Genomic DNA, 23,810 nt, shown 5'->3' on the forward strand with positions numbered 1-23,810 from the left:
AAAGAAAAAACAAAACACAGTAGAGATATTTACTCAAACAACCTTGAATTATAATGCAATGTTCTACTTCTCAAAAACAATATATTTTGGTACTGGCATATATTGATTTACTTTATTACCCCTTGAGACGACTAGTGAAATGATTTGGAGAAGAGAATCCATGTTTCTTGACCGAACAATCATGAAGCAATCGATGAGGAGAAACAGAAAACAATTACTATGTCGAATATTAATACTCCATATAAATGGTTCAAGTACTAAATAATAATAATAATAATAATACTCTACGAATTTAGCAACACAACAAAAAGACTGATCATCAGTCAATTCTTGTTCCAGACAAGAACGCAGCCAATACAGGAGCTACTTCACCAATTCCAAATTATTAAATATAAAAGAATTTATACTGATAAATGATAAATAAGGGTAAAAATTGAATACTACAATTTTTTCGTTTTGAAATTTAATTTCTTCGATGATAGAATGGTTTTTATGAAGAAAATCACATCACATTTTTCTCGATAGAACATTCATGAACCAAAAAAAAACTGTTTCATTGCCAAATATTAATGTTTAAAAGTTTCCAGTACTAGAGATATATATAGAGAGAAAGATATCACTTGATATTTTTTTGGCAGTGAACTAATCTCTCTCTACGTATGTAAGGAGAAATCGAAGTTGTATGATTGCGCAAATGGGATAAAAAATAAATGCCGAAATCATCCTGATCGGAGCAGCATTCTTCAAAAATAGAACGATGCAGACAATTTATTTAATCATTTTTTTTTTCTTATACCAGAAAATAAACAGACAAATGTATCATGTTCCATGACCGTTGTCGGCGATTCAGTGGCATTTATCTGGAAATTTTGTACGAAAAAACTGCCGAATCGCTCTTTTCGTCAGCCACCATTAATCAAGGGCATAATCGGCACAAAAATTATCAGTCCACAGCAACTGCTCAGCCCTAATGTTTTTCTTCCAATAAATGAAAATTAATTGAACTTCACCTAGATAGGCATGCGTAGCTAGCTTTCTGTTTTTAGTTAATTTCACATAGTTACGAATATAAATTTGAATACAGTCAATTAATGTAAATAATTGAACTGCACAAAGATGAGGATGAGATGATGAGGGAAAAAAAAGAGAAGCAAATTAAACATGAGATAATTAATAATTCATTTGGATCGAGTTTGATAATAAAGTTTAACAATGGATGTAACATATCGCTAGTCATATAGCTAGCAGAATTTATGTACATGAAAATGAAATATGTCACGATCTCACAAGCAGGATATGAAATCTCCATGCATCATATACGATCAGATAGTAATAGGTTAAAAGAGTTAGTTAAAGGAGCAGAGAGAGATAGATCAGAGCCAGAGAGCACCGGCGTTTTTGAGGAGCGGAACGAGCGAGCCGTTGATGTGGCAGGCCATGACGGTCTCGATCCCGCCGAGGAACTTCCCGCCGACGAAGACCGCCGGCACGGCCTTGCCTCCGCCGCCTCCAGCGGCGAGGCGGTTCAGCAGCGCGAGGATCGGGCCGCCGGAGGCGTCGCGGTCGAGCTCGACGACCGTCGGGCCGACGCCGAGGCCGAAGAGCAGCTGCTTCACCACGTGGCACATGCAGCAGCCGCTGATCGTGAAGACGACCACCGCGTTGCCGGAGACGAGCGCGCTCACCTTCTCGCACACCGATTCCAAGTCCAGCTCCACCGCGCGCTGCTGATCCACGCCGCCGTTGATCCTCACCGCAGATCGCACGCCTTTCGCCACCTCCATTGCAGTAATTATACTCGTAGTAACTGAAATTCGTGTTCTCTCTCTATCTATATATATAACTATATATGGATCACAACCGATTAAAGGCGTGCGAGAGAGAAATGAGAAGAAGCAGATTCACAACAATGATGAATGATGAATTGAGTGCTAGGGCTTGCAATGCATATATACACATCACAGAGAGAGAGAGGGAGAGAGAGAGAGAGAGAGGGGCATATAGCTGTACAGTACCAGGCGAAGTGTCTGGCGGCCTTGATATCTCATGCTTTCTGCATTCGGCTTTATCTCTATTTTCCGGATAACTATACACTTGTACCACTATATTATAAAGCACAACCAAATGCAAAAATTATGTCATGCACATTAATATCTGGGTTAATGATAGCAACGTTTTATATATCTGTTCGACTACTAATATAGTATTTTTTTAAAAAAAAAATTGAGTTTTAGTCTTATAATAAATAAATAAAAATGAATTCGTTTATTTGTGGTGCATATATGATTATACTATGAAATAAAGAAGCGAAATTGGGGGGAAAACAATCACGAAAGAGAAAATAATCCAATATTTGATGAATAAAGTACCTTATAACGTACAACTCCTTTTTTTCGTATTGTGAAAATTTATTAGGATATGCAGTATGCTTATTTGAAAGTGACAACATATTCATTCTTTTTGCATTTTCATCACGTCCCATTCTTTAAAATTTCCATACACACACTCATGATACTCACCAGTCACCTAAGTGCACCCAAAGTAATTAATCCATAAACAAATATCTAATATATATATATATACATATAGGGGGCCGCTCCAAATGAGACCCCCTAATTGTGGATTGTACTCATGTTACACGAAAAATAGGGGGTCTCACTGTATACACCGTACATATTAATATATAAATTCAAGCACTTATAGGGGCGTTCGATTATGAACTTATGATTATATTAGATTAATCTTATGATATCGATACCAGTATTCAATTCCGGAACAATACCACATTTGGTTTACCCCATATGACAAAATTAATCTCGAGCCAACTGTATTACATTAATCTTATGATATCTTGACTATATTAGTTAATCTTATGATATCTTGACTATATGATGAGATTAATCTTATGATGGGTGGATACGACCCAATATCCAATTATGAGACAATGCCTATATATACAAATTATTCCACATCAATAAATGACAATAAATTAATTCAAAAACTATACCCCATTCGTTCATAAAAGAATTTCCTATAATTTTTTTTTTTTAGATGTTTACAAAGAAAAACTTCATACTACATATTTTTGGTCTATTTTTGAAACTCCACTAGAATGAAATATACGTTCAACTCAACCCGAGCATTGAGAGTGAGCATTGAGAGTGTTTTAGCGTGAACCAATGAGCGTGCCGTATTCACGGCGGGGCCCACCCGTCCAAGATGCTCCTCATCATCACAACAGAAAAACGAAAAAAAATTAAAAAAATTTCAGTTAGCATCACCGGAATTACGTGAAACTCAAGGACAACATACATATACAAATACAGAGTGTGATATACACACACACATATATATATATATATATAGAGAGAGAGAGAGAAATAGGTAGAGAGAGAGGGAGGCGGTAGGTCACGCAGAGCGTACAAGCTTTTGACAGAAGGCGTGATAGAGCATGAGCTGAATAGAGGGTACATGAGATAATAAACGCATTAAATGATAAGTGTAGAGAGAGAGACAAAGCGGTGGTTACGGCCGTGATTGAATAGTAAAGCGCCGACAGCCCGACAGCAAACGCCTTACACGCCGTCGTTTGACGGTCTTTCAACGCACCACGACGACATAGCTGACACCACCGCCGTCTCAATATCTCCTTTTTCTCTGCTATTTCTCTGCCCCCTATTAGTTTCACCAATTTCCTATCCCCTTTTTGATTTTTTAGGTTTATATGGAAGAAGGCCCCGGCCCGTCTCCCAGCCCACGAGCTTTGAAATTTTCGGCCCAGTTACGGGGTTTGGGCCTGGCCCATGATAATAGATAAGAGAATTAAAAAATAATATAAGAATTAGGGGATTAAAATTTTTAATAAAAAAGGAAAAATAGAGTGTCACGGGAGATGGTTGATAGAGATATTTGTCTAACGAGAATATTGTAGACGTTAGTATTTTTTTTTTCCTTTATTAATGTTCTATCAATCGAGAGAAAGGGAAAGATATCGGATTCTTTATTATGCGTAGTATTTTAATTTTGTCTAATGTTGAAAATAAAGTAAATAGTTTTTTTTTTTTTTTATCTATTTGATATAACTGTGGATTTTTTTTTATTTTTTTTTAAACTGGAACGAAGCAATATATTAATTCAAGTTCGAATGTACAATATCAAGAAGTCAGGATGGGAAGTTCTTCTTCCAGATCATTACATCCTCAGAGATAAAAGAAAAGTTAGCAAGCCCATGAGCCGTTATATTTGCCTCGCGCCGAACGTGGCAGAAGTCAAGCACAATATTGTTTCGAGCATGCTCGAACACTTCCCAAAGCTCATCACACAAAGAATCCGTCCCACCATAAGAATCGAACATGAATTGCCAAAAGAGAATCGGTATAGATGATGATAGGCCTGTAATCATGCTCCAGACAGGACCCAATCCCGGTAATCATAGCGTGCAGCTCTCCCATTAAAACAATTGTTGTTGCACCTATTCTTTTTCGAGAAAAATATGAGAAAATTGACAATTTTAAAATATTTTTTTTTCTTTTGTTTTTTTTTTTAAGGGAACGATTGATTTTTCCACACAAAAGGGTTAACAAATTTCTAATTCAACGAGCAATAGTATGAGCTATAAAGTTAGCATCCCTACCAATATGTTTGACTTGAAATTGATTAGACGAATCAAGGATTAGACAAAATATCTTCTAAAATCAAGAATTTGAGTATTTAATTTATCATTGTAAGTGGTCTCTTTGTGGACATTCAAACGGTGAACCACCTCTGTATAAAAGATAAATATTATTCTTGATAAAAAGAAAAAGAAAATAGGTATGGATATTTATATTTTATTTTTTACAAAACTTAGGTGGGCATTAGATGAAGCAAATATTGATATGATGATGTGAGTGTGTGCTTAGGCATTAGAGAGAGACACACAACTAAACTGTGACAAAAGAGGAGTATCCAAATACACATGGTGGCTTTTTGTTTGGACCACTGCTCACAACTTTGCACTTGTAACATTTATGTTTAATGCACTTGTAAAGTGTACACCTAAAATCTTCAATCTTTGTTTGATAAATTTTACTAATAATTATGTTTAGGGATAACATATGTTCTCCTCCAATTAAGTTTTATTCCATTGCATTAATGGGCATTAAGGAATAAAGTTTTTAATCATTAAGTATGGGAAAAGTTTCATGTTGTCAATCCACAATTAGGATGATGCAAAATGTATTTGATATCGTGGGTAAAAAAGCCTGCACTTTAGGAACTCAATTTGGAGACATTTCATGTAAAATCCATAAATCAAAGTACTATAACATAACCCAAGGAATTGAATTATCAAAATGAAGAAAAGCATGAATATGTTTTCTTCGATTTGGTTACGAGAAAATGTGAGAAATTTTTATCATACTATATTTGTTTATGTTCTCCAGCGAGGAAAATTTGAGAAAATATTATTACATCATTATCATATAATAATATTATTGTGAATTAGAATGAAAAAAGAGAAAAAATAACTGCTTAAATTTCTTTTTATGCTGCTCAAATTTAGTTAGTTTAATTCGTCTATTTCGTTATTTGACAGTATAATTTATCCAAGTAGCATAGCGACTCAGTGTCTATAAGTTTCTCCTCATAAAAGGATTTTTTTTAAATAAAAACGATGAATCATAAAATTATGATTGGGTAAAATTGCAGGAACACGTCATGTTGCTTGGCAAAATAATTGATTTTGTTAGGCAAGATTTATTAGGCAAGTAAAGTTTTGTTTAATATGTATATGTGTTTGTTTAGTGATTTTGCAAATATGAACATTTGACAGAGATGCGCATGAAAAAAAAAAAAAGTAGATAATTGAGTTAAATCCTACCATATATCTGTACAAAAACTGGACATTTATTACAACCAAAGTTTAATTTATTATAGTTACGAGTCAACAAAATCAAAGATAAAAGAGGATTTCATTAGAAAAATAGAAATAATACCACCCTTTTCTGGAAACGGTTCAATATAATTAAATTGAAGACAACATATATAATTACGTCTATGACTTAATAAAGCTACACCAAACCTTTTATTATTTCCCAATTCAAAGTATTTAAATAATAAATTTAAGAAATTTTCATTATACGTATCATTTTATTAGCGTTTATTTTGAATGCGTCATTTTCACCTAGACACGTGAGAACTGAGAATATCATAATTTTATCATTAAATTATGGAATTAGAGACTTATAAACCCTTTTCTTCAACACAATCAAGTAAAAAAGATAAAAATTTATCTGATAAATAAAATGTCATCTGGCAGTTTCCACAGTTTGTTTGTAGTGTTCATCTCTTCTCTATAAATTCAATCTCAGTTATCTCATTCTTCTTTACCACTCTCCCTCCTCAGATTATAGTGATCATCTCACTATTTCCATCTCTCTAAACAAAAACACGCACTGCTATGAGAAATTAGACCAGTTTAATTCATACCTTGAATTGTAGAATAATCAGTAGAGATGGAAGGAGGTATACACAGCGGCGTAGCAGACACCTCGGCTTTCGGAGACTGCTTGTCGCTCGCATCCAAGAATCCTTTTGTTCTTCGCCTCGCTTTCTCCGCCGGCATTGGCGGCCTCCTCTTCGGCTACGACACAGGTTTAACTGAGACAGAAGAGAGACAGAGAGAGATGTGTTGTGTTGTGTCATGCATTTATGAAATTTGTGTTGAATTTTGGGATGGCTGTGCAGGGGTGATATCAGGGGCTCTTCTTTATATCAGAGATGACTTCACCTCTGTTGATAGAAAAACCGTGCTGCAGGTTTACTCAAAAATCATCTCAATTACTCGAATGAAAGGATAATGATTGGAGGGAATAATAAAATTTACCTCATTTCTTTGGTTGGATCAAACAGGAAGCAATAGTGAGCATGGCCGTAGCAGGAGCCATCCTGGGCGCGGCCGTCGGCGGCTGGTTGAACGACAAATACGGGCGGCGGAGCGCTCTCCTAGTCGCGGACTTCCTCTTCTTCGTCGGAGCCGTTCTCATGGCTGCAGCCCCGAATCCTGCCGTCCTCATCGTCGGGAGAGTGTTCGTCGGCCTTGGCGTCGGAATAGCTTCCATGACCTCGCCACTCTACATCTCAGAGGCGTCTCCGGCGAAGATCAGAGGCGCCCTCGTCAGCACCAACGGATTTCTCATCACCGGCGGCCAGTTCCTCTCTTACCTCATCAACCTCGCTTTCACCAAGGTAATGCAACTTCGCCTAGTTAATAAGGTTGTTAGCTGAGAGTAACTCTTTGAGTTTGATTCAGGCGCCCGGGACATGGCGATGGATGCTCGGAGTGGCCGGATTGCCGGCTCTGCTGCAGTTCATACTGATGCTGCTCCTCCCCGAATCGCCCCGTTGGCTTTACAGAAAGGTTGGTGCAATGCAAACCGAATCTCTGTTGCGAGTGTGATGTGATCAGTATGTTGAGAAATGTGTTCCTGTTTGAGAGCAGGGGAGAGAAGATGAAGCTGAAGCGATACTGAGAAGGATATACTCGCCCGAGCAAGTTCGTGTTGAGATGCGAAACCTCAAGGAGTCGATTGAGAAAGAGGCGGTTGAGGACTCGTCGTCTGAGAAGATCAGTATGGTGAAGCTGCTGCAGACGACGACAGTTCGAAGAGGGCTCGTGGCCGGAGTAGGGCTTCAGGTGTTCCAGCAGTTTGTGGGCATAAACACGGTCATGTACTACAGCCCCACCATAGTTCAGCTGGCTGGCTTTGCATCGAACCGGACAGCGCTCCTGCTGTCGCTCGTCACCGCAGGGATGAACGCGTTTGGCTCCGTTGTCAGCATATACTTCATCGACAGAACAGGAAGGAAGAAGCTGCTCATCATAAGTTTATGTGGCGTTATCGTGTCACTCGGCCTCCTAGCAGCAGTGTTTCATGAGACGGCATCACATTCACCGGCGGTCAGTGCAGCAGAGACGTCCAGCTTTGCTCCGTACACCTGCCCCGACTATCGGTCAGCAGGGGCGGCCCCTGCGTGGAACTGCATGAAGTGCTTGAAAGCAGAATCTCCAAGCTGTGGATTCTGTGCATCATCTAAGGACAAGGTAGAAATAGAATTAACTAAAACATCCAAAAACAATGTACAGTGAGTGAGACACTGTCCTAACCTCTTCATTCCTTTGGCTCCTGCAGATGCTTCCCGGAGCATGTTTGCTGTCGAACAACACGGTCAGGGACGACGTCTGCCATGGAGAAGGCAAGGCATGGTACACGAGGGGATGCCCGAGCAGCTTTGGATGGCTAGCCCTAGTTGGACTATCCCTGTACATCTTATTCTTCTCCCCTGGAATGGGCACAGTTCCATGGATTGTGAACTCTGAAATATACCCTTTACGGTTTCGTGGCATCTGTGGAGGCATTGCTGCAACGGCAAACTGGATATCTAACCTGATTGTCGCGCAGTCTTTTCTATCCTTAACAGAAGCAATCGGCACTTCTTGGACATTCCTTTTGTTTGGAGTTGTTTCAATCGTAGCTCTGCTCTTTGTGCTGGTTTGCGTGCCTGAAACAAAGGGCCTCCCCATTGAGGAAGTCGAGAAGATGCTGGAGAGTAGAGCTCTACAGTTGAAATTCTGGGAGAGAAGGTCTGATACACTGAAGAAAAACCTGCAAGTATGAAGAAATAGGCTTGTCCAGAAGTAGGACAGGAAAATTCTCTAAATATTTTCAGTGGTTTTCCGAAGCCTGTAATCTAATTTATTCAATAATAATAACGAAGCTCAGTTCATACAGATAGCAACTATAGATTCGAGCACTACATCAGTTCATAACCTCATTAAAAAGGAGAATAAAAAGACAGATATAAGCAGATCTGTGTGATAACACTTTAGGCAATTTGCTCGGCAAGACTGAGAATCTTGAGATGCTTCTTTTTCCTCAACTCATGAGGAACAGGTCCAAACACTCTGGTGCCGATTGGCTCGCCTTGCTTGTTGATGAGTACAACAGCATTGTCGTCAAACTTGACTTCACTCCCATCACAACGGCCCCGTGGCATTGCAGCACGAACTACAACAGCATAGTGAACATCTCCTTTCTTCACTTTCCCACCAACGTGTGCTTCCTTGACCGATGCTACTATTACATCCCCCAATCTAGCTCCTTTTTTCCCCTTCAATGCTTGTATGCACATCACTCTTTTAGCCCCAGAATTGTCCACCACTTTAAGGTTGGTCCTCATCTGTATGAATGTCCTTGTTTGCTGGAGAATCACATATCCATAGGCACATAATCAATCTCCCAGACATGATCATTCTTGTAACTTATAAGATAAAAGATTATACACTCACAGGCCAAACCAAAACACATTGCACATACTAATTTAGTCAGGCAACCAACAAACAGGTGTTGGGAGTTACATTCACCTTACAATCTTGAAGATACTAACAGATATTCACAAGAACACAAAAGGGATCACATTCAGAGAAAGAAAATGAATGCACTAAGATCAAATGCCAAACTCATGTGAAAAACCAAGGGAAAAGAGATTACTAACTTGAGATAAGAACCCCATATCTGCCAATTGGGAAGATGGCCTGCTCGCCCCAAGAGCATTGCTGCTGAGACCACGCAGAATTGAACGACCAACTGATGTTTTCATCACACATAAGATGAGAAGTTTAGCTATTAGGACTTGCAAGATTGCAACTACCGAAACTAATAATCAAATGCCAAACAGATATTTCCACACTTAAGCTACCAGAGATTATCGATATCTAAATTAATAATCGGATGTCATGCAAATAAATATAAGAACAGCGTGTTTCGAAACAAAAGGTGTGCCTAAAGAATGTCACTAGTAGTAAACTGCAGCAATCCAGGCCACTACACTGAAGGAGTACAGAATCGATGTGAAATAACAAGCTCAGCCTGATTAGATGCTGCCGCTAACACATTCATTTGATTATTTGGCCTATAAACTTTGACATAGCTTCAGTAGCTTCGACCTAAACTCACCATTGGCAGATTTACAGTAAATTTTGAACTATCTCCGTCTCTGTTTTGCGTATTCATATTATTATCTTTCAAGGAAATACGAAACCTAACAGCCAATCTATATCTATATCTATCTATATCTATATATAAATAAAAGCTGAGTACATCCCCACCAAGCCATTTTCCCGCCAAAACGCACCCAACGTGTAATTCAGTACATACTGAGCGATGTTTCAACTTGTGCAGTTCACAGGGCATAATTTTAAACCCTAATTCGCGCATCTAAGGAAAAGCAAACATTGAAACAGTAAACGAAACTAAAAGCTGAAATGTATTTTGCAAATGAAACGGCACTCACACCGGAAAGCCATATACGCCGGCGGGAGGGAGGAGCAACAACGAAGCTCGTATTGACAAAGAGAAAGTGACGTGGAGAGGGAGAGGGAGAGGGAGAGGGATGGAGAAAATGGGAGGATGCGCAGGTTTGTGGGTGAGTGAAGAAGAAAAGAGTGAAGGCTTTGGGCTTATTTAATGGGCCTGTTTTAAATATGAAGTGTGGCCTATTTTTAATAAATTAGCTTGTATTCTTATAATTAATGGATTAATGTTATTAAAAGAACTTGGGTTGGGATTAAGAAAAAGAATGAGAAATTTTCACGCCTCTTATTTAATAAATAATTAAAAATATTTATAAATATATTATTTTACTTCATGACACTAAATTAAAATGATAATTTTATCTACATAGGCCCAAATATATCTATATATAAAAGGAGAAGTACTTTCAAAAATAGTAATTTGTGTTTTTCAGCATAAATCACCTTACTATTTTTAAAAAGAAAAAAAAAATGTTTGTTTGTTCATTTCGTCTACTCTAGATCATACAAATATCCTTTTGTTATAATTTTTTTTACTTATATGATTTTTCACATTTTCATGATTTGTATTTTTTATTTTAAAATGAGTTTGTAGGATAACTCTACCATATATGACTATATTAAATACTATGTAATAATATATTTTTGTCTAAAATGATCATAAAATCTTTAGTAATGTATATAAAATATTTAATAAACACAAATAAAATTATTAAAATATTAATATATATATATATATATATATATAATATTTATGATCACATGGACTTTTAGCATATGCATTTATTTTCTGTATTTCATGAACAGTTAATCAACAAGTATAAAAATAAATTTTAAACAATTAAGATTAATCAAACCACTATTATCAGCTCATTTTTCCTTCTTTTTTTTTTCCCCCTTTTTCTCACTGCAATTTATGATAATATTATCATGGGGTAGCATTTAAGTGTGATAATGTTTTTTAATATTAGGAAAACATGAGATAAAAAAAATATATTAGTGTGATAGAATATTTGTACTTTTTTTTCTATTTGCTTATGATAAATTTACAACAAGAACAAAAAAATTCTTGTAATTAATGTTTTTCTTCTATTGGTTTTCTGACTCTTTTTTTATTGATTTGTAAATTAATATCATCATGTTTACGTGTTTTTGTGAATGGTCAATAAGAATTAATCCTATATTAATTTTCCATATATGAGAAAAACCACAAAAAAAAAAATATTTGATATTTCCAAAACGATTTTTTTTAAAATGCATCTCTTCTTATAAAAATCAATGTTTAATCATGGTTAGTTAGGAGGTAAATTTAACTGATAATAATACTAAAAAATTATCCTAATGGAGCATTTGAGGAGAATACATTCACAAACCATAACAAAAAGGGTGTTTTAATAATTAATCTCGCAGCAGATGTAGGTCGTATTAGATTTATCTCATAGAAAATGACTACTTCTCTATTAGGAGAAAAAAAAGTTATTACTCCTATAAAGTTGGAAAAGCACATGTTATCGTATCTCTTAAAAACTAAAAATAAAAAAATAATTCGGTATTAAATACCTTAGTCACAATTATATCGTGGTCCATGACTCCATATATACGAACATACCTCATTTGTTTGATGAATTAAATAATACTACTGTTATAATATAGAAAGAAGAAAAAGGGACCATGACAATTTTGAACGAAGCAAACTCAAATACATTGAAAACTCTCGATTTGGGCATTCTTCATATAGATATATAGATTTGTCCACAAAGTTTGGCATATAATTGCTAGCACATAACTGAAAATACAGCCAGCGTGACAAATAATTAAATGCATGTGTTCGGATTCAAAATTCAAATCTTATAGTAATATTCTTTGAATTATATTGGTAGCCGAATTCTTATATTATTACAATCTATATAAAGAAGAGTTTTTTTCCCCTCCATTTTGTTATCTTCATTAAAATTTTACAACTTTTTGTTTATGTTTGCGTATGAAAAAATTTATTTATTTATTATAACTTATAATACTAATTTTCATTATCAGATGATTTAAAATTATTTAATAATTACTACACTTTGTACAAAGCTGAAAATTTATATTTTTAAATTCGAGATTTTTTTGAGAAACTGGTGTAAATTATTTTATTTTATTTTTAAAACATATCTTGATTCTATTTAACATTTATATTTATTTATTTAAATATATCGTTTTAACATTTATTGAGTAATTGATGTGAATTATTATATTTTATGTTTAAAAAATAATTTGCATTTTTTTTATATTTTGATTTTTATTATTGTTTATATTTATTTGTTTATTTAAATTTATTGTTTAGTTTCGATATTCGTCGTGCATCGCACACGAATGAACATATACTAATACGTGTATAAAGGAGAGTAAGTATCTATATTGCTACACACAAAAATATGCTAAATTTGGATTAAAAGAAGTTTATGTATCTCTCTCCATTTTTATTTACATATTTTAGTTTTGAGAGGGACATAAGTAGGTGTTAGTGCATTAATGATGAAAGCTAAGAAAATTGATATAATATGTAGATATTTTAGTGCAGGAAGAAGAGCACACCCAAAAAGATTTCAATCAAAGAGTTGTGTATGATACGGACGCATCATTGTCTCGTGACTTCTGCCAATTCTTTACTTTTCTTTTGTTAGTACATCCTTCTATTTACTCATCATTTACACATCGTACACCTGCTTTCGTTTTCTTACACTATGTTGGATTAAATAGTACTCACTCGGTCTCGATAAAAAAGATATTTGAGGGACGGAGGGAGGAGGGAGGGAGTATTCATTTTTAAACGATACGAATTTTAATAAAATAATTGAATATATTGTAAGTAGAATAAAGGTTGCATTTTATTGTGAGTGAAAAACTTTGAAAAAATAGACTAGATACATTTTATGAAGACAGAGAAAGTATTTAGTCTCATAATATGCCATGTTTATGAGTCTTCATCTCTCTCTATGATAAAAATTTATCTTAAATAAGAGCATCTGCAACGGCTACACGATAGCAGCCTACACGTGTAAGGCTGCTATCGTGTAACCGACGCAGCAAACACTTACACGAGGGCTACACGTTCTATCGTGTAGCCCTCACAGCCGTTGAAAATAGGCACGTGTTTTACACGCGCCTTTAAAAAAATGAATTTTGAATTAAGTTTTATGTAATTTTTAGGATTTCAAAATTAATGCAATTTAAATTTGAAGTAAATTGTGTAATTCAAATTTATGAAATTAAACTTAAATGAAAAATAAAAAAATCAAAACTAAACTAATATAACCTCGAGTAATCGAAAAGATATATACATATACATACATTTTTTATTCTTTTAAAAGGTTCTATAAATTATCACAATAATAATACGTATTTCTATTTTTTTTTGGCACATTGACAATGTATGTTCATCACATATCACTCAAGGAACTAAGTCGTTCGAGTAATTGTCTAAATGTGTTGCTTAACTTACCTTATTTGCAACATTGCATTCAAAGCAGCCGGCAATATTGAAGAAAGACAATGTACTATTATTGTACACTTGCTTCCTTAATAATGATTGGCCCTAATTTAAGTAACAAAGTTCAGGCACTTAAACACTCTTTTTTGTGAGAGAAATTGGGTTCAATTCCGTCTACGTGTAATATAGTTTTCTCATTTTTGTATGGATAGTGATGCCGCCTGCGTCCGATAGAGGTCTCGCATGCAAGTTTTTCCACCTTTGTGTGGTGTAGAGGTGACGCACGTAGGTCCCGCCTGCGTGCGGATGACTTATTTGATTAAATTTATAGATATCTCTTGTATTTTTTTTTTAAAAAATGCTACTATATTATTTGCAAAATTTACAAATTTTCATATAATGGTTATTGGTTTATGGAATGATGGTGAGACCATGTTAACTTAATCCCACTTAAAATGAGGTATACAAAATTTCAAATATCTATATAATACTTCGTCCCAATTTTTAGTATTTATTTGAGAGTGACACCAATTTTAATAAAATAGTTGAATGTGTTGTGAGTGGAACAAAAGGTTCTATCTTTTATGTGAGTGTTAAAATAATTAAAGTGGAGCAATGATCTCATCTATTTTTACTAAAAATATAAATAGATACTAAAATGTGAGATAGCCAAAAAATAAAAATTGAATACTAAGAGCTGGAACGGGGGAGTACATGCCAAATGCTTATTTTATAAAGAACTTTATATTTTTATTAAAATAAATAAAATATTAGAGTGTCACCCTGGTCATCCATAACACATAAGTTCACTAGCCATATAATAAGGAGAAATGTGATACTCCCTCCGTCCCACTGTATCTGAGACTCTTTCTATTTTGAGCGTCCCACTGTAAGTGAGATTCTTTCCTTTTTGGGTAAAAGTTTTTCCCTTTAAACATCTTTTCACTTTTTCATCTACACACAAAATACACATTTCTTAATTCTCGTGCAAAAAAAAATGTCTCACTTACAGTGGGACGGAGGGAGTATTTTAATTTAATTTCATTTATATTAGTACTATTTCTCTAGTTATTGGCAACAAGTTGAAAAGGGAAAGGAGCAAAAAAATTGTAGAAAGATGAAAAGGGTGAGGGGCAGAATGGTAAATCAGAGGAGTGATGATGGTTCACGAAGACCGTGACACGTGCAGTGTATGGTCATCGAGAAGTCAGCTCCCGATGCCTTGAATCTATCATCCCACTCACTTCCCTCTCAGACACGGACACGTGCCCATGCCTCCTTTTTCTACTATTTTACACCTTTTTTTTACTAACTTGTTAGCTTATCAAATTAAAAATACTCCTCCACCTTTGTCTGGATTTTGGAAGGCCCACTTGTTCAATATTTTACATAAATATTTTATAAAATATACTTTTAAAGAAAGTGGATATAAATTTTAATAAAAAAATAATTATATACTTTAATGTGAAGAAAAGATCACATAAACTATAAAAAATAATGATAAAGAAAAGTGATAGTAGTGACTAATGGAGATGGACCAATTAAAATGAAAAAATGTGGGTTCATTAGTAATAATGTGTGTAAATATATGAAAATTATTTGTTTTATAGATTATAAATATATTGTGAAGACAGACGAAAAAATATATTTAACGGGACGAAGGGAATATTTATTATAAAACCACTAATTTGTTTGTGTACAAAACTAGAGATTCTAATTTTCTAATATTATAAATTGGTTTTTTTATTGCAAAAGGTGAATTTAGTATAGATTTTTTTTTAAAATAACAAAATATTTCGAACGACACATAGTTTTAATTGAAAATTTTGAATTAATGGTATGTTAACAAAAATAATATTACTAAGTGGTTAGGAGTTGAATTTTAAAAAAAAAATGTTAGCTTTGTGATAATTAGAGTATTTAATTGCAATTATATATATTTCAAACAAAATTAATGTTGATATGACAGTAGTTTTGAGTATTAATCTATAAGTAAACTATATAGTTTAGAACATTTTCATTAGAAGATTAATAGTTTCATATTTATTTTCCCACGTTACAATTCTCTATATCGCACGAATGTTGCTGAAGATTAGAAACGAAGATATTAAAATGATTGTGATTGTAAATCTAAAAAAAAAAATGATTGTGATTGTGAATAATAACCTTAAAAAATGATAAATTGTGAATAATTATTTGTTTAAACATAGTTTGATAAAACTTGTCTGAATCTAGAATTCATGATTGGATTTATTTAGTTCAAGATCCACTACAGACTATGACATATTATTTTATAGATATTTTACTCAAAAAAGTGTCTATCGACATACCTAATTTGCGAAAAAGTAAATAACCAAACACATTAAAATGTCAATTTGTTATTAAATTTAATAAGAATAACCACCAAATAAGTACTACTTGTGAATTATTAATTAAATTTTAATTGACGATTACATTCTAATTAATAATTCATAAACTTTAATTAAAACACTAAACATGAAATTAATCAAATCATAAGTGGGATATTTCATCTTTGTCGTATCTTTTCAGATACAAATTCCCCTTTTCCACAAAACTAACACACGCCCACTCGTCCGATGCACGATCAATATCGAAACTGAACGATATTTTAAATAAATAAATATGCATATTAAATATATACTATAATTTTAATATAAATATAAATCTAAATAAAAAATTTAAATTATCCACGATATAATTTCAATAAAAAACACAAATTTGAAAATATATAAATTTTCAATTTTGTATTTTCAATTACCAATTAATTGATTTTTATTGATAATTAAAAGAAATTATAAAAGAGAAAGGAGAGACAAAAGATGAGAGAGAGAAAAAATAATTTTGTAACTTTAATTGATAATAATAACTTATTCATTTTAAATTTATTTTTTATAATTTTTATATCAAATTAAAGATATTTTCGTTATCTTTAATTTAACATCCATGTTGAATATCTTTTTATTAATCAAAGTTGGCGATTTTTATAAAAGAATCAAAATAAAAAAAGAAAAATGAGGAGAGAGAAATTTTGGTGGAAAAAGTAGCCGTTATACTGCTCTTTTATATAATATATAGATAAATACGTCTATACTAATATAAGAGCGTCTTTTTTATACATTTTCGATGGCTTATTAAGTATAACTAGTTAGTTTCTTTTCATTATTGGAATAACATTATTTAAAATTAAAAGTGTGTAGCTAAAATATAAATATGTACAATACTTCAATCGACCAAGAAAAATATGATTTTTTACTATTTTGATATGTCCATAATTAATAAGTGCGATGTCTCCATTTTGGTACACATGTCTTTATATATATTTTCACACTCAATATTTACAAAAATAAAAAAACTTAGTATTTAACAAATCTTTAAAAAAATTACTAACAAATCTACTTGAATGGGCGTTTTCCTCCACTTTATAAACGTATCACAACCACTTTTTAAAACTTGTGCTCCTCAAACCACACAATTTTATTGGTGGACGAAGAGAGACAACATATATATAATTAACTTATCTTTTTCAATCAAGAATCGACTAAAGATAAAATTCGACAAATACATTTCGACTATATGAATATATGTATATTTTTTTCACAATTTTTAATTTATAAGTTATTTATTTTAAACCCTCTTTACATAAAATATCAAATTAAAGCTTTTTGGGTGATCTTTATTTTAAATACACATCGAATATATTTTCATTAATGGAATAATACAATTTTACAAATTATAGAAAAGAAAAAAGGAAAGAAATAGAGAAAAACAAAAGATATAACATGCAAAGAACAAAACCCATAATCATAACTCATAAACTACATGACACAAAAAAATCTACTCTTTACATTCTAGTATCTTTTATTTAATTTGACATAAATTAATACTTCAAAAAAGTTACAATCTCCTTTCTAATTTTACAAATTATTTTATACTTAAATTACTTATACCTTAATACCGGTGTCCAGAAAAATGAGAGCATTCACATTGGTGTTACATGATAGCTTACTTTATGAGGGGGGACCACATGTTGTAAAGAGGCTGCATTGAGGTTACATGATAGTTTTAGTTTTGATTTTTTCATTTTTCATTTAAGTTTAATTTCATAAATTTAAATTACACAATTTACTTCAAATTCAAATTGCATTAATTTTAAAATCCTAAAAATTACATAAAATTTAAATTGCATTAATTTTCAAAATTCAAATATTCAATTTTTTTTTTCTTTTTTTAAAGGCGCGTGTAAAACACGCGCCTATTTTCAACGGTTGTGAGGGCTACACGATAGAACGTGTAGCCCTCGTGTAAGTGTTTGCTGCATCGATTACACGATAGCAGCCTTACACGAGTAGGCTGCTATCGTGTAACCGTTGCAGATCCTCTGATACACCAAAGTATTTAAAAGCATCAACAATTTTTTTTTTTTGAAATATGCTGTCCATTTCTCCACAAACAAAAGAAGAAAATGAAAAAGAAAAATAAAATCTGGTGTACTGTAAAATATCTACACGTGCCCTTTGAGTCCTTTAGGCGCTGTTTGCCCCTCTTGGAAAGCTGTTTCCTCCACATAAAAAATGCAACTTTTACAGCTTTTTCCCATCCTACCCTTTTTTTTTTTTTTTATTCTTCTTTCCCACTCTGCCCTTCCCTTTTCTTTAGTCTAAACCATATAATATACATGTCGATTGCTTCCACCAACAACTGATCGATATTTGGTGTCACTTTATATGATAAATAAATTAATTAGAGTTTGGCCTCAATTTTACCGGCAACTGACTCAGTCTGGAATTGCCCGAACACACCTCAAGTGAGTTGGTGCTAAATCTAGCACATTATTTTTTAATTTTTATTTGAAATTATCATATTGCCATATTTAATTACACATCTCGTGGTATCTTGTGCGGGGGGACAGTAACATGATTTGGATAAGAATCATAGTACACATGCACGTTTTATTTTAATACATACCTTCAATTCCCGCTTCTTTTTTAATTAAACACTCTCCATCTATTTTTGCCACCCGTCGTGCCCGCCTTTGGCACGTTATTCGTTCCCTCGGATTTTATTTTAGAATTAATTGCATATAGATATAAAAATTATATTTAAATTTTAATTTTTAATTAAATATACTCCCTCCGTCCCAAATGAAATGTTATTTCTTTTCGGCACGGAGATTAAGAAATGTGTATAAAGTAGATAAAGTGGATTGGTGGAAATTATTTAAATATTAAGTATAGAGAGAGTGTATTGCCAAAAAAAGAAACATGGTATTTTATTTGGGACAACCCAAAAAGGAAAATAGGACATTTCGTTTGGGACGGAGGGAGTACCTTTTTTGTCAAATAATACATAAATTTTTATTCTGTTATTCCACAATTCATCACCACTTTATGGATGGCACTAAGTTTTAAAAATGTGATGAGTATTGTTGAGAGTAAAGTTTAGATATCATTATAAAGTAATGGGTAGTAGTTGATAATAATAATAAGTATTGTTGTGGATACTACTGATACAAAGGTAAGTGACAAATATATTGTGAACGGACCAAAACGATAAAAAAAGAATGGTAATGATATTGTTGACGGGGGAATATCTTTTTGGAATTTGATATGAGCTCGAACTTCGTTGGCTAATAACTTGATTGTCGGGAGTTTGATGGGCAATCCGAAGGTGCTGTTCTAAGGATGCTTATATTGTTAGGATCTGGTCACCGAAAGTGGTCGAAAAATGACATGAAAGCCGATATCATGAAATTCTATATTTTTTTTCCCACCACTTCCAGTGATCGGTTATCATTAGAGAGATATCATCAAAAAGTTCTCAACGGTACCTTCAAATTATTCATTAAACACCAGACAATTAAATCGGCTAACGAATTTTTGGAGCTAGGTCAAATTCCAAATAATTAAACATTTATGTTTTTTTAACTATAAAAATAGATGTGATTAAAACCCAAAATTTGAGTATAGTTCATGTATTTATATGCAATTAACTACTATTTAGTATTTTATACCTGCAGGCCACTCACACTCTCTAATACCATCTTATCGTGTAATTTGAATATAAAATTTCAAAATACTTCTTCTATTTAAAATAATAATAATAATTTTATTTTAGAAGTCTATACACGCACGTCTCATTTTAGCTTCGTCTTCGTTAATGGAAATCATCAAATTATATCCATTTTCTCATTTTACCTACTCTAATTTTATTGTATGATCGGGAGAGATTAATATCTGATTATTGCTCTGAGTTGGATTGATGGATCGTCTAGAAAATTGGCGGGAAAGGGATCGTTTGTATTTATGTGTGTGATGCGATGAAGATTAATGTGGCATGAAATTTAATTGGAGATGAAGATAATGTTGTGACTGTAAGAGAGAGGGGCCAGGAGATTGTGAGAGGCGAATGATGGGAATTTTGGTAGCAGATAGACATTGAGACAAAAAATGTGGTCCAAAATGAGTATTTAAGGTGAAAGGAAAAACAACTGTGGTGATGTGGGCTTATTGCTGTGCTGCCAAGATTTTAATGTCTCATGCAAATTCAACCCTCTCCTCATCCTATTCCAACCTCAGCTCGGCTGTGCCAATTTGTTTGTTTTGGACACCGGCACCGACATCCGATTATGCTCGGTTTTTCGATTCCGACGTGTTAAGAATATACTCCCTTCGTCTCATTGATAATGATTCACCTTATTTGGAGACGATAATTGAGGAGGGAAGTGTTTACAGCGTAAGTAAGTATGGACCACTTGTACGGATGATGTGTAAAGTAAGTCTGTAAATGAACAGAGCTACTCTGGCGAGTTATTAGAGCATCAACAACCGTGGGTGCAATAGCGGGATTGAACCCGGCCTATTGCACCCGCCACCGTTGCCGCACCCGAGAGCAATGGAGATGTTGCAATTGGGCGCACCGGGTGCAATGGAAGGGGGGTGGCAACACGCGCCCCTTTTCAAGCAAAAATAAAATTACATCAAAACTATAATTAAATTTATTGCACCCAAGTGGGTGCAATGCCATTGTTGAACTGGGTGCAATAGAAGTGGTCCACACTTCTATTGCACCCACGGTTGTTGATGCTCTTAGAGGCTTGAGCCCGTTGAGTTCGCAGACATGTTTGGATTCAATTGTTCGCCAACATGTTTGCGAGCCTATTCGCGAACGACTTAGTACTGCACGAGCCTTAAACGAATCGAGCTCGAGTAACATATTATTTAAGAAGCTTTTATCTTAAATTTTTTAACAAGTTCGAGCTCGAACATCAAGATACGAATAACTAACGAGTCAAGCGCAAGCTTGAATTCGACATTCAGATGAGCCAAACTCAAATCCAGCTCGAGCTTGGTAAGTAGCTAGGTGACGAGATGAGCTCTATTAACAAAATAGAAGCTTGAATCAAGCTCGAGCTAATATCGAACACCCGAATATTTAAATGTGTCGAGCTCAAGCCTGTTAATATTTGGCTCAGCACGTTTATAATTCTAAAATTAAATTTATAACATAAAATAAATATTATTTTTGGACTAAGCTATTATCAATAGAATAGATTAAAAATGAGAGTGCACCACTTGTTTGATGTTTTTGGTACTCCTAGTACCACCCCAGTTTTTTAATGAATTTTTTATTGATAAAAAAAAAAGATTAAAAATGAGAGTGAACCATCGGATTTTAGTCTGGGAGGAATCAATCATGTGAACTTTTTGATAATATAGTTCATCATTAAGGTAAATGATTTTTATTTTTTTAGTATTGAGTGAAATTTGAAGACGTATGCGTATTGAATAAACTTGGTTTATGTACACTTAACTTGCAAGTCACAAGTGATGAGGAGTTAAATGGTTTGGACATTTGAACGAGGGACATGGAGAGCCCACTAGGTACTATAATATATATATAGTATTTTCCAATCATAAAAATAGTAGTACTACTTTCTATTTTGTTAATCAAGTTTAGTAATTTAGTAATTAAATAGGTTGCTCGAAGTGGCCCATCATATTCTACAACCCATTATCGAAGTAATTTATAAATAAATGGTGAAAATTGGGGGAGATGAGACACATTATTATTATTCGTACGGACAAATTTAATTTAAATATTTGTTTCTCGATAAATTACATTTGGTGAACGACAAAGCCCTTTTTTTCAAGGATGAATTATTGTAAACATACAATAAAAGATTATGTGGAACCCCAATCACCTTTATTAAAAAAAAATTGGATTTTGATGAGTATGCAAAGTTCGCAACTTGACATTTGGGTGGTGGAGAGAACACCATTAATTTTCACCTTTTTACTCCCACTTGGGAGAGCTCATTTATTTGGTGATGGCTATATATAAAGATTAATTTATTTTTGCATACCAAATTTGGTAACATGTAGTATTGTTTTAGTAAGTATTCCATTTTTCACTTTTATTTAAATATTAAGGGGAAATAGGGAACAAGAAATTTACTAATTTTGAATGAGATATAATATTTTATGCATGTTCCTTCTTAATTTTTTTTTGTGACCAAACCATCATTACTATATGCTGAATTGCGTTGTGTTATAGATTGCATTACAATCCAACAACATTTCCTAAAAGTTATAAACAATTTGTATGTATAGTAGATATTGGATGTCATTATTGGTCACTCAATCAATACATTTTCCTAGAGGTTGCATAGTCCCTCTTATTTAATTATAAAAATACCATAGAAAAGAGAGAAAACAAAATAGCGATATTTTATGCAACAATAAATCTATGCGGCCACACTGTGGCCACCCACACACTAATATAATAAGAAAAATCTTGATTTATTTAATTAATTTTTAAAATAAAAATAAGATTTAGTTATTTTATTATATTCTCTACATTGTACTTTTTTTTGCAATTTTTATTTTTAATAAAAATAAAAAAAATACCAAAAAATTGCAAAAAAATAACTAAAATGTAGAGAATATGATAAAATAACTAAATACTATATTATTTTTATTTTAAAAAATAAGTTAATAAATTAAGTTATTTTTTATTTAGGTAAATTGTGAGTGACCACAATATGGCTGTTTAGCATTACTCTGCATGCAATTGCAAACGGTAAGCAATTTTTAAACCCTAAGTTTTGGAAATAATAATAATAAGGCGGGGAGAGTGACATATAAAAAAACATAATTGCAATAATTTGCAATTGGTTATTTTAGTCATGAAACCTTAAAACACTACAAATTTTCTTTCTTTTCATATTAGTATTAATCAATTTTTTTCGAATCATATATTCTAGAAACGAACACAAACAAAGAGTCAGAAAAGAAACGAGAGAAAATATCAAGAATCCATCTTTTGATGGTAGCATATCACAATCTTAACCACTCGATCTCAAATTTATAGCTCCATTAAAGAATTTGTACGAAAAAATAAATAAAAAATCCTTAAATAAAATTGATGGAATTTATAAATAATTGAAGTCTGTTAGAAATCCAGCTATCATAGAATAGGACAAGAAACCTGTGTTTGAGTAGCTTGTTAAATTCTGTGGATTTGGCTTCGGACAAAAATGAGGAAGATCTTCATAACATCAGCTACGATTCTACATATATTTCCTCAAACATGACGATGAATTCAGCATATATAATTTCACAAAATCTCTAAAGTCACCCTCAAATTGATTACCAACTTAACACCAAGCTAGCTTGTTCATTGATTTGAATTGGGTTATTTATTTATATCTTTTGACACTTGTATATAAACACATGCAATTATATATCGATCAAATTGCGCTAGATGGTTAATACTCAAGGCCTGAGATATTGGGTTCGAGTTCACCGTCGTACAGTCTTTATATTTCTTTATTTACTCGTATAATTTATCAAAAAAAAATATCGATCAACAGTCATATTATACATATACAATATTGAATATATTTTTTTGAAGAAACGAGTTGGTTAATTTAAAGAGTTATAATTGAGATAGTTGTTATAGACAGTG

At 33.1% G+C, this 23,810-nt stretch overlaps 3 protein-coding genes and 1 long non-coding RNA gene across 4 annotated transcripts; 1 reads left to right on the forward strand and 3 right to left on the reverse strand.

Moving 5' to 3' along the window:
• Positions 1–1,155: 1,155 nt before the first annotated feature.
• On the reverse strand, positions 1,156–2,134 carry LOC130985174 (glutaredoxin-C10-like). The gene has a single exon (XM_057907996.1). It carries the CDS (start codon positions 1,782–1,784, stop codon positions 1,374–1,376), a length of 411 nt encoding a protein of 136 aa, XP_057763979.1. The 5' UTR covers positions 1,785–2,134; the 3' UTR covers positions 1,156–1,373.
• A 4,127-nt stretch (positions 2,135–6,261) lies between these two features.
• LOC130985178 (uncharacterized) lies at positions 6,262–7,007 on the reverse strand. Its single transcript, XR_009088910.1, has 2 exons — positions 6,866–7,007; positions 6,262–6,791 (listed from the first exon to the last, which is right to left on the reverse strand). It is a non-coding gene; the product is annotated as an uncharacterized LOC130985178 (long non-coding RNA).
• Positions 6,495–8,770, forward strand: LOC130985175 (probable inositol transporter 2). The gene is made up of 6 exons (XM_057907997.1): positions 6,495–6,633; positions 6,727–6,797; positions 6,892–7,227; positions 7,292–7,399; positions 7,481–8,083; positions 8,172–8,770. Exons 1-6 carry the CDS (start codon positions 6,495–6,497, stop codon positions 8,655–8,657), a joined length of 1,743 nt encoding a protein of 580 aa, XP_057763980.1. The 3' UTR covers positions 8,658–8,770.
• On the reverse strand, positions 8,713–10,529 carry LOC130985177 (50S ribosomal protein HLP, mitochondrial). Its single transcript, XM_057907998.1, has 3 exons — positions 10,333–10,529; positions 9,535–9,626; positions 8,713–9,240 (listed from the first exon to the last, which is right to left on the reverse strand). The coding sequence occupies exons 1-3, from the start codon at positions 10,343–10,345 to the stop codon at positions 8,866–8,868; spliced, it is 480 nt and encodes a 159-aa protein (XP_057763981.1). The 5' UTR covers positions 10,346–10,529; the 3' UTR covers positions 8,713–8,865.
• Between the last annotated feature and the right edge of the window lie 13,281 nt (positions 10,530–23,810).

The sequence above is a fragment of the Salvia miltiorrhiza genome, chromosome 5 (assembly GCF_028751815.1).
Source record: "Salvia miltiorrhiza cultivar Shanhuang (shh) chromosome 5, IMPLAD_Smil_shh, whole genome shotgun sequence".
Lineage (NCBI taxonomy): Eukaryota > Viridiplantae > Streptophyta > Magnoliopsida > Lamiales > Lamiaceae > Salvia > Salvia miltiorrhiza.

What these genes read in the sequence shown, in the direction of transcription:
- LOC130985174 (XM_057907996.1), bottom strand. Translation starts at nt 1,784, where the DNA reads ATGGAGGTGGCGAAAGGCGTGCGATCTGCGGTGAGGATCAACGGCGGC.
- LOC130985175 (XM_057907997.1), top strand. Translation starts at nt 6,495, where the DNA reads ATGGAAGGAGGTATACACAGCGGCGTAGCAGACACCTCGGCTTTCGGA. An exon ending in TCAACCTCGCTTTCACCAAG is followed by an intron (nt 7,228 to 7,291) that starts GTAATGCAACTT and finishes AGTTTGATTCAG; the next exon opens with GCGCCCGGGACATGGCGATG. An exon ending in GTGCATCATCTAAGGACAAG is followed by an intron (nt 8,084 to 8,171) that starts GTAGAAATAGAA and finishes TGGCTCCTGCAG; the next exon opens with ATGCTTCCCGGAGCATGTTT.
- LOC130985177 (XM_057907998.1), bottom strand. An exon ending in ATATGGGGTTCTTATCTCAA is followed by an intron (nt 9,241 to 9,534) that starts GTTAGTAATCTC and finishes GTGATTCTCCAG; the next exon opens with CAAACAAGGACATTCATACA.